The sequence below is a fragment of the Nycticebus coucang genome, chromosome X, assembly GCF_027406575.1.
Source record: "Nycticebus coucang isolate mNycCou1 chromosome X, mNycCou1.pri, whole genome shotgun sequence".
NCBI classification, from domain to species: domain Eukaryota; kingdom Metazoa; phylum Chordata; class Mammalia; order Primates; family Lorisidae; genus Nycticebus; species Nycticebus coucang.
Window position 1 is genome coordinate 99,269,984 of NC_069804.1, and position 16,272 is coordinate 99,286,255.

Sequence of the window (16,272 nt, forward strand, 5' to 3'; positions counted from 1 at the left end):
ATTTATTTATTTATTTATTTTAAACATTTTTTAAATTTAATTTATTTAATTAAGGTCGAGGTTCTGAAAATTATTTACACAAAAATTATTTTATTTAATTAATTAATTTTTTTTTTTTTAGCAGTTTTTGACCAGGACTCGGTTTGAACCTGCCACCTCTGGTATATGGGGTTGGCGCCCTACTCCTTTGAGCCACAGGTGTCGCCTGAATTATTTTTTTTTTCCTGGAAAACTATTTTAATTAGCTCACATAGACAGCAGAGAGGAAGATGCAGAGCCAGGCAATATACTGACATTTATTGCAAAATTTTGTGAATATACTAAAGGAACACTGAATTGTATACTTTGATAGGAATAATCTTAAGTGAATTAGATTCCAATAGATGAACAAACTTTTGTTTTAGAGTTTTTCTTATTCATCAATCCCATAATGCAGCACCATACACTTCTGAATAGGTCAAGAACATGGCTTTCTTTTATGATACGAGAACAAGTCAGTTATTGAAAGGGCTCTGGGAGAGACGGAAGGCACATTGGAAAAGGAGAACCTGTGTGATGATGCCTGTTTGGGGAGCAGATGATTTTTATATATGGAAGTTGAGGTTCTGAAAATTATTTACATAAAATTAATCTGTGCCTTACAAAGGTTTTATGTCCCTCTTGGTATACACACAATTTGCAGACCACATTCTAACAAAATTGCTTCCAAATTTCACTTTTTCTTACCCACTTCCCTCAACTAACAGCTTTCTTCTGACAAGTTTTTAAACAAAAATATTCCCTGAATTTCCTTTATGTTCTAAAAATTTTACAGACATTCTTTTTGTTGCTGTTGTTGTTGTTGAGACAGGGTCCCATCCTATGCCCCTGAGCAGAGTGCAGTGGGCGTGGTAGCTCACCGCAACCTCAGACTCGGGCTGCGGGCACCCCGCTGCCTCAGCCTCCGGAAGCCGCTGGGATTACAGGCGCTCGCAGTGGCGACCGGCTGGGTTTTTCCATTTTTTTTCATGAGTCGGGGTCTCACTGTCGCTCAGGCAAGTCTCGAACTCCTGAGCTCAAACGATTCTCCCTCCTCAGCCTCCCTCAGTGCTGGGATTACAGACATGAGCCACCGCGCCCGGCTACAGACGTTCTTAAATCAAAGAATAGAATAGAGCATTTTTGAAATTTCATAGAGACTTAAATGTTTTATTTCTCCTACTTGATGCATATCAATCCCTAGAAAATGTCTTTTTGTTCACAGTGAACCTCTTTTTCTAATCATGTGTAGATCAAGAGAATTCAGATGGTTTGTTTATCCTTTCGCTCTTTAATAAGGTAAAACCTGCATCCAGATATAAGCAGCCTTTCTTAAGTATTTTTTTTTTTTACAGAGTACTGTACACTGTGATATATGGATTCTTGCTCAGTGTATCCTAGACTTTATAACCAAAATATTCCTCTGAATGAATATTCCTCATAATAAATAAGTCTAATTTCAATGTATATAGCAAGTGAATCCTAATATATGAAGAGAAGTTCATACTTCTCTAGATCTTGTGGATGTTAGCAGAGCTCTACCTTCAATGTATTAAACAAATAGCAACATAATAAAGTCTGCTGGGCGGTGCCTGTGGCTCAAAGGAGTAGGGCACCGGCCCCATGTACCGGAGGTGGTGGGTTCAAAACCAGCCTTGGTCTGCAAAAAAAATAAAAATAAAAAAATAAAATAAAGTCTGCTGATGGATAGCATCTACTTCCAATATATTTTGCTGGTTCAACTTAGTGTAGAAGACTTCATAATATGTATTTTATTACTCTTTTATTATTATAAAACAATATATGATACTTATAAAAGATTTTAGAAGAAAAGTCTCTGAAGGAGTAGATTATAGTATATAAACCATTTGAAACATTCTTTATAACTTATCTATAACTTGGATAAAACAATTAAAATAAGTGGAATATATCTTATAAAAATAAATTATGTTTGCAATATATTATCAATAGTACTTGTTCTAAAAATAATACAGATATATCAATATAAAGGAAATGATAAACTTGCCTGTGACAGGAGGGTCCTTATCTAACGAAAGCAATCAATGTAACCTGGTTCTATGTACCCTCAATGAATCCCCAACAATAAAAAAAAAAAATTGTTACAGATATTTTCAAATAGAAAATATCTTGTTTTTTATACTAAAGTACATAATCATACAAGGAATTATTCATTTGTAGGCTCTTGACAACATTTTCTATTTTTTTTTTGACACAGTGCTAGAGGTATATTCCAGGCATATTTGGTCAGTGGCATACTTGCCATCTAATAAATGCACATACAAAAGAATAGACATATAAGTTCAATATTATTCTTACCAAAAAAAAAATATATATATATATATAAGCTCAATGTTCTTCTTATTCTCCAAAATGTTTAGCTCCACAAAAATGACAGTTACTTACATTGCCAACTGCATTATCATTACACAATATGATATAATTTTTCAACCTTATCTAAGTATGACTGACAAACAAAAAAGTACATTTAAGGTGTGCAACATGTTCTCATGCATACACATAATGTGAATCTATTGATACGATATTTCAATAGGAACTTAAAATAACAAAGAAATAACAAATTTATGTTTTGTTGCAATGATGGTATTCCCTGTTTATTTAATACAGCAGTTTACAACAACCTGATTGGGTCCCTTCAGTTATTTTATTCATGTGTTTACACACGTACACATACTGACCTCAAAATACATTCACAGATTTGGTACTGCAATGTAAAATGCATAGCCCTACAAAAGAGGGAAATGGAAAAATTCAACTGGAACATTTATGTCTTACTTTATGGGACAAATAATCATTCCTTACTTTTTTAAAATCATCTAGGTGTCCTGAAATTGAAGGAAGATACCATTGAAAATTTGCTGGCTGCAGCTTGTCTCCTGCAGCTGACTCGGGTCACTGAAGTCTGCACCAATTTCCTAATAAAGCAGCTCCACCCTTCAAACTGCTTAGGGATTGGATCATTTGGAGATGCCCAGGGCTGTACAGAGCTTCTGAATGTGGCGCATAAGTATACTATGGTAAAATCAATTGCTTCAGAGTAATTATAGTAACGATATACTAATGTTGGGGTAAAATTAACAAGCAGTAATTATTTATGATTTGCAGATGACTTACCCATAATATATTAGATAAACTATTTGGTTGAGCTGTACTCAAGCAAATTTTTCATTTTTGAAAGTGAAAGGTTAATAAAATCGCAACACTTACGGAAATTAAAATACTGGGAAAATTAAAGTGTACAAGTGCATACTTCAAATGGAGTATATAATATTAATAAAACATAAATTCCTTGATGCATTTGCAGAATTAGAACTTTATTTTGTAAAATGGTAAAAATTATTATTTCTAATTAATGCTAAATGTCATTTAATAAGGAAAAAGTTAATATTAATGGATCATTATTATTCAATAATTAGAAGAGCCTAATAACTACTAAAATAAGTCACACAAGACTTATTGTGTCTCAGTAAAATCTTTGGTTTTGGTTAAATTTTTGTTTAAATCCTTTAACTTAACCAACTTAAAATCTCTCTCAATTCTATTAGTAATTATAATAAATTAAATAACCATGCGCATATGTAGAAATTATTTTAAAAATTATATAGGATTAAATGATCTTTATTCAGTCAGGTAGAAATCATCTGAAATAGAGACTTGAGAGAAGCAAGAAAAAACTAGAAAGAGGATATTCAAGACAGTCCTAAAATAAGTGCTAATAATCCCCTGATGCAAAGAAGAAAATGAACTATTTTTACCTCCGAAGCAGGGAATGATACAAGAGATGGATCTTTCTGTGAAACTCAGTCAAAAGATAGATATTTCAAACAAAGGAAATTTCTAAGGTGATTTAAGATTAAAAAGCAAAAGGTAATTTCATTCAAGCAAACAATAGAGAATCATCCAAAATATGATAAAAAAAGTAAAATTACTTTCAGGATAAGGATGTACACAAATAAGGAGTATCTTTCAGATTTTCATACAGAACTTATTTCTTTTTAATTTCTCAAATTTGAATTCTCTAAAAAACTTTTGTAAATCTTTCTCCCTCCTTTCTACTACAAGTCATGGCTCAAAATTTGAAGTCTGAAACATATTCCTGAAACAATACTATTATATATAGAATCACCTTATTAGAGACAAGCATTTTAAAATTATGCTATTTATAATCCTGTGTCATCAATACATATGGAACAATCTAAAGGGACAGCAGTTATTTATTTCAAAGGTTAATCCTTCCATAGCAGACAAACATTATAATTTCCTGTTAAATTACTTAAATTCTTGAGCTGTCTAGTACCAGACAGTTTCCTGGTATCTTACTCTTACAGACAAAATACATTCTTAATTCAGCTTAAATTATTTTTGATGCTCCAAATGAACTTGTCTTCCATTTTCTATTAGGTGATCAAAACTGAATGGTAAAGCAGAATGTGCATAAAAATGCCATACTGTTGTCTCCCTTAATTCCTCTTCTTTAGTTATTTCAGTATCTGTTGTTAAAACAGTAAAATAGGTAAAGGTCCTGCTATAATAATGCTTTTACAATATCATATTGATAACAGAAGAATACAAATAATTTTAATTGATAAGAATATTTTTTTAAAAATTGGGGATTCAGTTTTAATTATGTGAATTGGTATAACAGAATGAGTGAAGCAGATTGCCTTCTCTAATGTGGGTGGGCTTCATCCAAAAACACCTTGACAAACACATCCAGGATAATTTTTGGACAGATGACTAGGTATACAGTCATCTAATAAAGTTTACATACAAAATCAATAAATAGCTGTCTAAACCAATGAGGCATTTAACAAGTTTGTTATATTCATTTAATAACTTTGCAATTTAAGTGTGAATTTTTAAAATATGCATAGAGAACTCAAGGCATGAAAATGGACTCCTTAGGAAGGAACATATAATAAATTAAGAGCAAATAATTCCAAATTGAAACAATTTAAGCTTAGTTTTTAATGATTCTCCACAGAACTGGATACTGAAGTGTCATATATAGATACTTAAAGAAATATATTCATTTTTAATTTAGACTGATATGCCATATTTCCTGTCAGTTTTCCATAGTATCATCAAGCCACAACTCAGAAGTAATAACAAATTCTATCAGAAAATCTAATTTCTGACTACATATAAATGTAACCATTATAAAAGCTATTTATTCACTTCTTTATTAAATGCATAATGACATTCAGTCGACTGCACTATGGTCTACAGTGGCCATTGAATAGCTCTTACACACTGAGATAACCCCTTCATCTCTTCTATTTTTCTTTACTTTCATTGGGAGTAGATAGAAAGAGTGATAAATTGAGTTTTCCATAATTTTAACAGTTTCAGTGTTTACATACAATACTAGTAATAGAAAACCATAAGTTTTACAGTGTTTTATATTTTCTTAATACTTTCATAAAAATTATTTCATTCACAAGAGGCAGTTGCAATATCAAACAAAATGCATTATAAATGATGTCATAGGCTTATATTTGAGTCCAGACACTGCCACTTACCTTATAAGAAATCAAACAATTCATACTGCATATAGTAATCAGAGTAATTCCACTTCCTCATATGATCACATTGATGATGACAATGCTGTGGAATAACTCAGTAAAGTCTGAAGTGCTATACATGCATAATGTCTTAGTAGCAATAGTACTTGAACCATATTTGCTGTGAAGGAGAGGACTTTCCACCAGAGACATCTGCTACCATAGGAATAGCAGTTCTATTTCAATCTCTTGCCTTAATCACAAAAGAAATCTTTGTATAAATAGGCAAGATATTTTGGAACTTATAGCATCAGAGGCTTTTGAAGGGTCTTTCAACTTTAATGATGTTGTATGGATAATCTTGCTATTAAGCTAACTCCATTCCACAATCACTAAACTGTGATTAAAGAGTAAAGCTGAAGGAGTGATTTGATTTTTCCCAAATATCCAATTGCTCAGAAGTGGTCTTAAGTTGCTTTCAGAATATATGTTTGCTGCCCAACATAAATTTCCATGTAGACATGTTTATCTCCATTTTCATAAGTATATTTTATTGCATTTAGAACTGCAGGTATTCACTATGACAATGATATAAATTATCATTGTGTTGTCAAAACAGACCATATAATATTTAATAACATGACAAAAACATGATTGTGCTTGATGAAAAAATTGAAACAGCTATTTGAAATGTTATACTTGACCAAATACAATACAATGACAGAAAGAAGACTTGATGTATAATATATAAAACTTGAAAGACAGTCCTACTCTTAAAAAAAAATGGGAATACCTTTTAGATTGTCCCAAATCTATAGATTTTTATCCATTTTAAAAGAATGCATTTCCCTTAATCAATAGAAGATTATACTTTTCCAAAATAGAAAAAAGCTTTCTATAAATCACTTTTTCTCATCTCAATGGAATTAATTGCATCGCTGCTTCTCATGCACCTCTGGAGTTAACTCTCAAACTTCCACGATAGCTTATGCTTTATAAACTTTCAAGCTTTCTCTTACAGCTTTGGTTTAAAGACCAACTGGACAGTCAGTTCTGAAGTCATGAGCTGCCGTAATATACAACATCTGGGAGAAAAAGCACTGTTTTGAGGTCCTACACTTTGCTTATGTGACCTCTGAAGGAGTTAAGAACTTTTCTTGTGTTCAATAAAAAATTCTCCATGGAATCATTTGGCCTTTCAGGTTCAGAATGCTTCCTCACAGCCTTGTCATAGGCAGCAATAGCACTATTTGTTAGAGAGGGATGTAACTGTCTCCCTGGGCTTTTCTGAAGTTTAACAAAGTGAAATGCTTTGATATGCTTATTTTGGGGGTAAGTTTCTAAAGTGCAGAATTTTAGTGAATGGACTTTCTTTTACAGGAACACTTTATTGAGGTAATACAGAACCAAGAATTTCTCTTGCTTCCCGATGATGACATTTTAAAACTTCTGTGCAGGGCGGCGCCTGTGGCTCAGTCGGTAGGGCGCCGGCCCCATATACCGAGGGTGACGGGTTCAAACCCGGCCCCGGCCAAACTGCAACCAAAAAATAGCCGGGCGTTGTGGCAGGCGCCTGTAGTCCCAGCTACTCGGGAGGCTGAGGCAAGAGAATCGCTTAAGCCCAGGAGTTGGAGGTTGCTGTGAGCTGTGTGAGGCCACGGCACTCTACCGAGGGCCATAAAGTGAGACTCTGTCTCTACAAAAAAAAAAAAAAAAAAAAAAAAAAACTTCTGTGCAGTGATGATATCAATGTGCCGGATGAAGAAACCATTTTTCATGCTCTAATGCGGTGAGCAGGGCATGATGTGCAGACTAGGCAACAAGACCTGGCCAGATTGCTTTCTTACATAAGACTGCCATTACTCCCTCACAGGTATGGAAATTTACCCAGATAATATTATAATTTTATAACTCAGATAAAACTTATAATTCTAAACTACTACCAGGTACTACCCCATTTTTTATTTGCTTAATTTTACTTTATCAGAGGATTTCTAGTAAAATAAGGTACAAGATTATTTTTGGAGAAAGATATATCCATCCTTCAATTGAAGGTGGTAATAAAGGAGAGAAAATAAATGTTTTTTTTAATTAACCTACAGATAATTCCTAAACATCAGTATACTTATTAGGTTCAGTTTAATCAAATAGCACTTGTAAAAATCATGGAAAATTATTAGGCTGACTATCTTTTGTTCACCTTTTAGGCAAGGTGCTAGTAATCATTATCCTCCCAAAGGACGCTCTAGGAAGAGAGTCAAATCCTTGATTACACCCAGTAACATGGGTAATTATCTGAAACATGGGTTATGACTGAAAGCGTGCCATCATAATTTCAGATACGCTAGTTCATCACTACAATTGCATCCTCATTGTGCATACTGAACTGAAGGATTATAGCAAAGATTATTCTGAAAACAAACCCCCTGGATAAGATGGAGCATTAAGGCACTCCCAACTGAATTTTAGGATAAGATGTTTAGGGAAGCTTAAATGCCATCACCATTGATGATAACCACAATTTTTACTCTGTACCAAATTAATCAAGAGTAGATAATAATTTAGAACATGTGAATATATTGAATATGTATATTTCATATTTTTGAGCCTATGACTAAATTCCTCAAACTTCATCCACATTGGAAAGAAGGGCCTTTTCTGGACTTAATAGTTTCATAAATATCAAAATTTATCAATTTTTCAACAAGTTATCAATTAAATGCTAATATTCAAAAGTCAATTGTTAATATCATGATGGTTTCTCCACATATTTTTTCTTTTTCACTCTTAGCTACTAATTAAATCCCATGAAACAACTTATTTGCTGTTAAGAATCTATATATATATGCAATGAAAGGACATTGACTGCCAGTCTGTGTATAGCAAATCTATCCAAAGTGCAAGGCAATGAGAACACCAAAAAGAGAAACAGTAAAACACATATGTAAACCCAAGGTTCTAAACATAAGATTGATAAATGAGCTTCAGAATCTATAGAAATTTTTGATTGTGTTAATGTTTATATACTTATGTGTGCTATTCTAAAAAGACAGTTTATATAATTTGTCAGGTTTTCAAAGAGAGTGCCTTTTTTTTAATTGTTAAATCATAGCTGTGTACATTAGTGCAATCAAGGGGTACAATGTGCTGGCCTCATATACAATCTGAAATATTCTCATCAAACTGTTCAACATAACCTTCATGGCATTCTCTCAGTTATTGCATGTAGACATTTGTATTCTGCATTTAGTAGGCTTCGTCTGTACCCGTTCCAAGATGCACCACAGGCGTGGCCCCACTCATTACCAAACCTCCCCCCTCCCCTCCCTTGGCCCCTGCCCCACATTCTTGTGCTATAGTTGGGTTATAGCCCTCATGAAAGCTACAAACTAGCTTCATAGTAGGGATGAGTACATTGGATACTTTTTCTTATATTCTTGAAATACTTTGCTAAGAAGAATATGTTTCAGCTCCATCCATGTAAACGTGAAAGAGGTAAAGTCTCCATCGTTTTTAAGGCTGCATAATATTCCATGGTATACATGTACTATAATTTGCTAGTCCATTCGTGGCTCATTGGGCACTTGGGCTTCTTCCATGACTTATCAAATATGAATTGGGCTGCAATAAACATTCCCCTACAGATGTCTCTGTTATATTGTGATTTTTGGTCTTCTGGGTATATAACTAGTAAAGGAATTATAGGATCGAATGGCAGGTCTATTTTTAAATCTCTAAGTATTCTTCAAACATCCTTCCAAAAGGAACGTATTAGTGTGCATTCCCACCAGCATTGTAGAAGTGTGCCCTTTTCTCCACATCCACGCCAACATCTCTGGTTTTGGGGTTTTGTCATGTGGGCTACTCTTACAGGGGTTAGGTGATATCTCAAAGTAGTTTTGATTTGCATTTCTCTGATGATTAAGGATGATGAGCTTTTTTTTCATGTGTTTGTATATCATGCATCTGTCTTCTTTAGAGAAGTTTCTCTTCAAGTCCTTTACCCACCCTGAGATGGGATCACTTGTTCTTTTCTTGCTAATATGTTTTAGTTCTCTGTGAATTCTGGTTATTAAATCTTTCTTTTTTTTTTTTTTTGTAGAGACAGAGTTTCACTTTATGGCCCTTGGTAGAGTGCCATGGCATCGTACAGCTCATAGCAACCTCCAATTCCTGGGCTCAAGCGATTCTCTTGCCTCAGCCTCCCGAGTAGCTTGGTTATTAAATCTTTATGGGAGGTATAACCTGCAAATATTTTCTCCCATTCTGAGGGCTGTCTGCTTGCTTTACTTACTATGCTCTTGGCTGTGCAGAATCTTTTTAGGTTGATCAGATCCCAGTAATGTCTTTTTGGTACTGCTTCAATTGCCTGGGGAGTCCTCCTCATAAAATATTCACCCAGGCTGATTTCTTCAAGAATTTTCCCTGTACTTTCTTCAAGTATTTTTATAGTTCCATGTCTTAAGTTTAAATCTTTTATCCAGTGAGAGTCTATCTTAATTAATGGTGGAAGGTGTGAGTCCAGTTTTAGACATTTATAGGTCGCCAGCCAGTTCACCCAGCACCATTTGTTAAATTGGGAATCTTTTCCCCACTGAATGTTTTTAATTGGCTTGTCAAGGATCAAATAGCAGTAAGTAGCTGGATTCATCTCTTGGTTCTCTACTCTGTTCCAGACATCTACTTCTCTGTTTCTCTACTTCTACTCAGAGAGATCTTCAGTTATTCTAATATTGGTTTTGTAGGTAATGGTTTTCTTTCGTCTGGCTTCTTTCAGAATTTTTGTCCTTCATATTAACTTTTGTAAAATTTATTATGATGTGTCTGGGGGATATCTTATTTGGGTTGAGTCATGCTGGAGTTCTGAAACTGCCTGCTATCTGAATTTCAGAAGCTCTTGGCATGTCTGGAAAGTTTTCTTTCATAATCTCATGGAGAAGAGACTCTGTTTTTTGTGAAGCCACTTCATCGCTTTCGGGGATGCCTATAAGTTGAATATTGATTTTCTTCGAATTATCCCAGAGCTCTCTGAGAAAGTGTTCTGTTTTGCCCTCCATTTCTCTTCCTCTTTGAGAGTTTGGGAGCGTTCAAAAGCTTTGTCTTCTATGTCAGAAATCCTTTCTTCTGCTTGCTCCATTCTGTTACTGTGGATTCTACTGTGTTTCTCAGATCTTGAGTGCTCCAACTTCTTGTCTCAATGTGTCAAAATCTTTGGTCATTTGGTCTTTGAATTTGTTGAATTCTTGAGACATCTTTTGGGTTACTACTTGGAATTCTAATTCGATTTTATTTGCTATCCAGATTCTGAATTCCATTTCTGACATCTCAGCTATTTGTTCGTGCAAGAGATCTTTTGCTGTGTCTGCACCATTGTTCCTTGGGGGAGTTGATCTACTCTGATTATTCATTTTACCAGAGTATTTCCATTGATTTCACCTCATGATTGTTTTTCACCATTGCCTCTGGCTGTCCTCAGAGTTGGGGAGGTGTCTCTCCAAGATTAGACCCCAGAGGGATCACTCTATTTTTGCTGGATCTTTTTAGGGAGTGACCCTGTGTAGCTCCTTTGGGGCTTCCCCAGCCAGCCAGTTCTGGTTGTGGGAGCAGCTCCAGAGTGTGACACACCCGAATCCAGCAACAGGGTGGGGGGTGGTGCACATGGTTCTATGAGGCCTGGCACCCAGTGACTTTGGCACAGAGGGCCCAAGGCTCCAGCAGTCTCTGGCTAGGAAAAGGGCTCCGTGCCAGAGCTAGGAAGAGCTCTGGAGGGCACACGGCTACCAGAGTCCCTGGCCAGACGAGCTGGCTGGTGTGGAGGCAGGGAGGCTACAGGTGGGAGGACACAGGGTTGCATGGCTCCCAGAGTTCCTGTTCAGGGTGTGCAGAGGCCCTATGGGTGTAGGTCACGTGTTGCGGCACCGCTTGTACTGAAGTCTGGACAGGCGCGGGTTGCAGGTCAGCTCTTACCCGGGTCTGGGAGGGTGCCGATTGCGGATCACGGGTCACGGGCAGCACTTACTGGGGTCCAGGTGAGTGCCAATCACAGGTTGCAGGTCGCAGCACAGCTCTTCTGGAGGTCCAAAGAGAGTGCCATTTAAAATATTCCTTGGCCAGAAGCATAGCATTGCCTGTGAGCATATTAGAAACACAAAACATCTCCAGACCCAGAGTAGCAGTTTCTGGGGGAGAGGCCAAGGAATCTGTGTTTGAACAAGTTTTCCAGGTGACTTTTAGAAATGCAAAAATATGAGATGTACTATTATCACAGATAAGAACTTCTTATTTTATATAGCCTTAAGTATATTGGACATTCAGCAAAATGCTTCGTTTGAATTTTTCTTACTTTTTTTTTTTTTTTTGGAATGAGGGGACATTCCACCCCAAATGCACAACCAGAAATACCTTGGTCTCTTGACTCTGAGTATGCCTTAGGCCGAGAAAATGGATTATGTGAACCTTTTCTGTGGTGTCAGTGATGGTGATGGCAATATTTTTTTTTTCCAAAAATATTTTTAAAGTTACCTTAAAATATTTGAGAAAGCAAATGTATGAATATTATGATGATGAATCTTTAAAGAGTAATTTTAGAAAAAATAATTACATAACGTAGTTTTTAGAACTATTACCAACAGAATATAAATTAAGGAAAATGACTGGGGAGTCATTAGGCATGTCAGAATAGTGATCAATCAGAGATTATTTATGGAGTGTGAATAGAGATGGAATTAACCCATTCAGAGAAGGAATATTCAGAGAAGTTTTATGGGGATTAGCACTTTTCATTCCATCAACCTGTTTGCTATTCCTCTCAATGTCCTGTGATACTATGGATCCCATTCTCCATGGAAACCAATGTAACATGACCCTTGACAACATTTTGAAACATACTTTTGACTTCTCTTCAGTTCATCTCAGGAAAACTATTTCATTTAGCTTTCATCAATGCCAATTAGAGTCTTACTGTCTTTCAGGTAATAATAGTTAAAAATAATTAATAATCTATTTTTGCTAATATGTCAGCTAGTTGCTAATATATGTACCTTAACTCAGTTACAAAGCACCTGCTTTTAGAATACTCTACAGAAATGATTTGATGATAAAGATGTTATTCTCTATAGGTTATATTATTTTAACTAAGCATATTTGCACAACCACCTCCACCACCATCTAACATGCACCAAAAAGGTGCCTACTAGAATTAACTACATGCAGCAGAATAGGAGATGCTTTCTTTCAGTCACAGCCATTCTTTTTGACTGATTTCACTAATAATTGTTATAAGTGCTTTTCACTTTCTCCTTCAGATGATGTGTATATGTGCATATTCAAAAGATGAATACTGTGTCAATTCAATAAACCTGCATATATAATTATCTATTACTACAAGGTTTTTCATTACATTATATAAGTCAAAATAAAAAATCTTAGTAGATAACTAAAATATTAAATAATAAAATACGTACATTTGGATTAGTTACACTTTTCTCCAAACTTACATACAAAATATGTTCATATTAGCATTGCATACTTCGAATATGAAATAAATAGATAAACAGCTACACCTACACATAAGAGAAAAATACAACTAAATTCACGTGGGGGACAGGGGAAGGAAAGTGAAAAGAAGAGTGAGGCATATTGGTAAACTCTCATCTAATGGACACAATTTAAGGGTACACAGAACACCCTCCTAGGTGAAAGTCTCAAATGCACCTTGAAGTTTACCTGGCAAACACAAACACAAACAATGTAACTTCATAATTTGTATCCTCATATAAATCTGAAATTATATATACATATATCTATTCTCTCTAATGATGAACTCTTCATTCATGCTATGTATCATTATTTTGTAGCTACCGACAGATCTTGAAAACAGTTCCATGTTGAGTGTCAGAAGTTCCTGACTGAAGCTCTGTAATATCATCTGTTATCTGAAAGAAGACGAGTGATGCAAAGCCCTTGGACAAAGCCTAGAAAATCAACTGTAGGGGCACTTTATGCTATGGGAGGAATGGATTCTATGAGAGGTAACAGAAACTAATTAATTTAGAAAGTGTCTTCATTCAAAACAGAAGATTTATTCTAACACCCTTCAAATTATGAAGGTGGTGTTAAAGCCATGCTAAATGAGTGCATTTAAAACTAATTTCATTAACCGGGTATTTTATGTGTCTTTGAGACCTCATTTATCTTCTTACCTTATGAGATATAACCTTTTAACTTGGTTAAACTTTTAATAGAAACTCTCTTTATGGAAGCAATTTTTTAAACTTCAATATTTTTTGCAGTATTAAATCTTATCAGGAAAAACTTATTCGATATTTGTAATAAAAGAAAGATTTGAATCCCTCCAAATTTGATTTTGAGAGACACAGAGAAGTGGCCTCTAACTGTTACTGACAATTTCCTGTTAGAGGCTAAAAGGCAATTTACATGCAATCTTGAAGTACCAGTAACAAGATTAGACTATCATAATGACTTTAAAAAATAATTTCTTCAAATGGAGTAAGGGACAGTTTCTGAAGCCAACATCTCTACCCTGAATCCTTCTTAGTGCCAAATTTTCTATAGCTCTACCTTTTATACATGGTTTCAGCCTGTGCATTCATGTTGCTAAAACAATGAGTCTGGGCGGCGCCTGTGGCTCAGTCGTAGGGCGCTGGCCACATAGACCGAGGGTGGTGGGTCAAACCCAGCCGGACCAAAGTGCAGCAAAAATAGCCAGGTGTTGTGGTGGATGCCTGTAGTCACAGCTACCCAGGAGGCTCTGAGGCAAGGGAATAGTCTAAACCCAGGAGTTGGAGGTTGTTGTGAGCAGTGTGATGCCATGCCACTCTACCGAGGGTGACAAAGTGAGACTGTGTCTCTACCAAAAAAAATGAGTCAAATAGTTATTATTATTAAGAATTGACTTCATAGAAAATAAAATAAATGCACTTAAAGTTAAATGTATTGGTAAATTATACATAGAAATGTCATATGACATCTCGTAGAAAATGATGCAAAAGTCACAAGTTTTGTACTACGGAAAGCCTATTTTTACCTTTGATATATGGAAGTGAAAATTGGAAACATATATAGGAAATATGGCAATTCATCATGAGCCTGTAAAACAAGAGATTGCAAATGCAATTATTTACAAAGTGTGAGGGTTATTTTACAGAACTAGTGTTCTTCAGAAAATAGCACATACAGTGAAATTCTATAATTCATTTCAAGTCTAGCAAATTGATATGTTATTGCATTTTGCTGAATTAGCAAATGTTAGAAGGTCTTTTGCTTTGTATTTAAATTGTAAGGGTACTAAATGAAAAAATGCAGGCACAGTTATCTTTAGTTTCTGATTGTTAAAGCCTGATATGCAATGTGAGATGTGGAAAATTTTGTATTTATTCGTTTTGTTCTTATGATTGCTTTCTATTTTTGTCATTTCCTTCAGACTCATTGTTTTAAAATTATAATCACATAAAATAATGTGTTTTAAAATCATTACAAGTATCTAAAACTGTGAAATGTGAACCTATAATCCTTATAACTCTATTACCACATATTTTTATGGAAGAAAGCATCATTGTTAGACAATTTGAGTTTCTAGTATCTGGAGACACTGTGAAAGGTTTTTACTACCTATTGAGTACCTGATTCTTAATTGGTATTTTGCATGCATCATTTCTAATGCTCATAATAATATTGTAAGATAGGTTTAACTTGGGCGGCGCCTGTGGCTCAGTGAGTAGGGCGCCAGCCCCATATGCCGAGGGTGGCGGGTTCAAACCCAGCCCCCGCCAAACTGCAACCAAAAAATAGCCGGGCGTTGTGGCGGGCGCCTGTAGTCCCAGCTGCTCGGGAGGCTGAGGCAAGAGAATCGTGTAAGCCCAAGGGTTAAGAGGTTGCTGTGAGCCGTGTGACGCCACGGCACTCTACCCTAGGGCGGTACAGTGAGACTCTGTCTCTACAAAAAAAAAAAAAAAAAAAAAAAAAAAAGATAGGTTTAACTTCATTTTTCACACCTTAAGGCTAGATAGCCAATACAAGGATAAATATCTGGAAAGACTAGAAATGAAATTCTTATTTAATTTCTGTTTATTTTTCTAAACCACAACTATTATGGAAGAAAGAAATGTCACTTCTGTTTAAGAAATCTTTGAATCTACTTAAAAACCAGGGTGAACATATATTAGCAAAAAGAAAAAAAGAAAGAAAGAAAAGAAAACCCTAAGAAGTATAGTAAATATTTAAAGAGGTAGCATTTATCTGTACAATTATGTATCACATCAAAAAAGTAAACAAATTTACAAATTTATATACACATGCCCTTTCTTATAGTGCATTGCTCAGGTATTTTTTAAGACACATTTTTAACTTTAAACTTTTGATGTTTTAGAAGTACAGTACCTACTAAATTTCTAATTTTCTCCCTGACCCATACGATAAAATCAGAATTAGTTGTTAAATATCTATATCACACAAATGTCTGGAGTTAACTATAACTTCTATAATGTGTTTAAAAGAATCAACAGAAATTTCTAAGTATGATCACAGAATCAAAATTCAAAATGGTCAAAAGGTAAACTTTGGATGTCTGGTGCAGGCAAGGTGTTCAGTAACATTTTATTAAAAACAGTGAATGATGAAAGACAGTATGACAGGAGATCAAGTAAGGAATAATATAGTCACTTTTATATCATGTTAAAAGGAGGTGGTGGAA

The 16,272-nt window shown here is 35.0% G+C and overlaps 1 protein-coding gene across 1 annotated transcript in view; it reads left to right on the forward strand.

Annotated features, from left to right (window-relative positions):
* KLHL4 (kelch like family member 4) overlaps positions 1–16,272 on the forward strand; it is a 57,902-nt gene that overhangs the window by 19,988 nt on the left and 21,642 nt on the right. Inside the window, 5 exon segments of the mRNA XM_053579045.1 lie at positions 2,878–3,074; positions 6,942–7,000; positions 7,282–7,434; positions 8,050–8,092; positions 13,441–13,591. Of these exon segments, the coding sequence (XP_053435020.1) occupies positions 2,878–3,074; positions 6,942–7,000; positions 7,282–7,434; positions 8,050–8,092; positions 13,441–13,591 (603 nt within the window).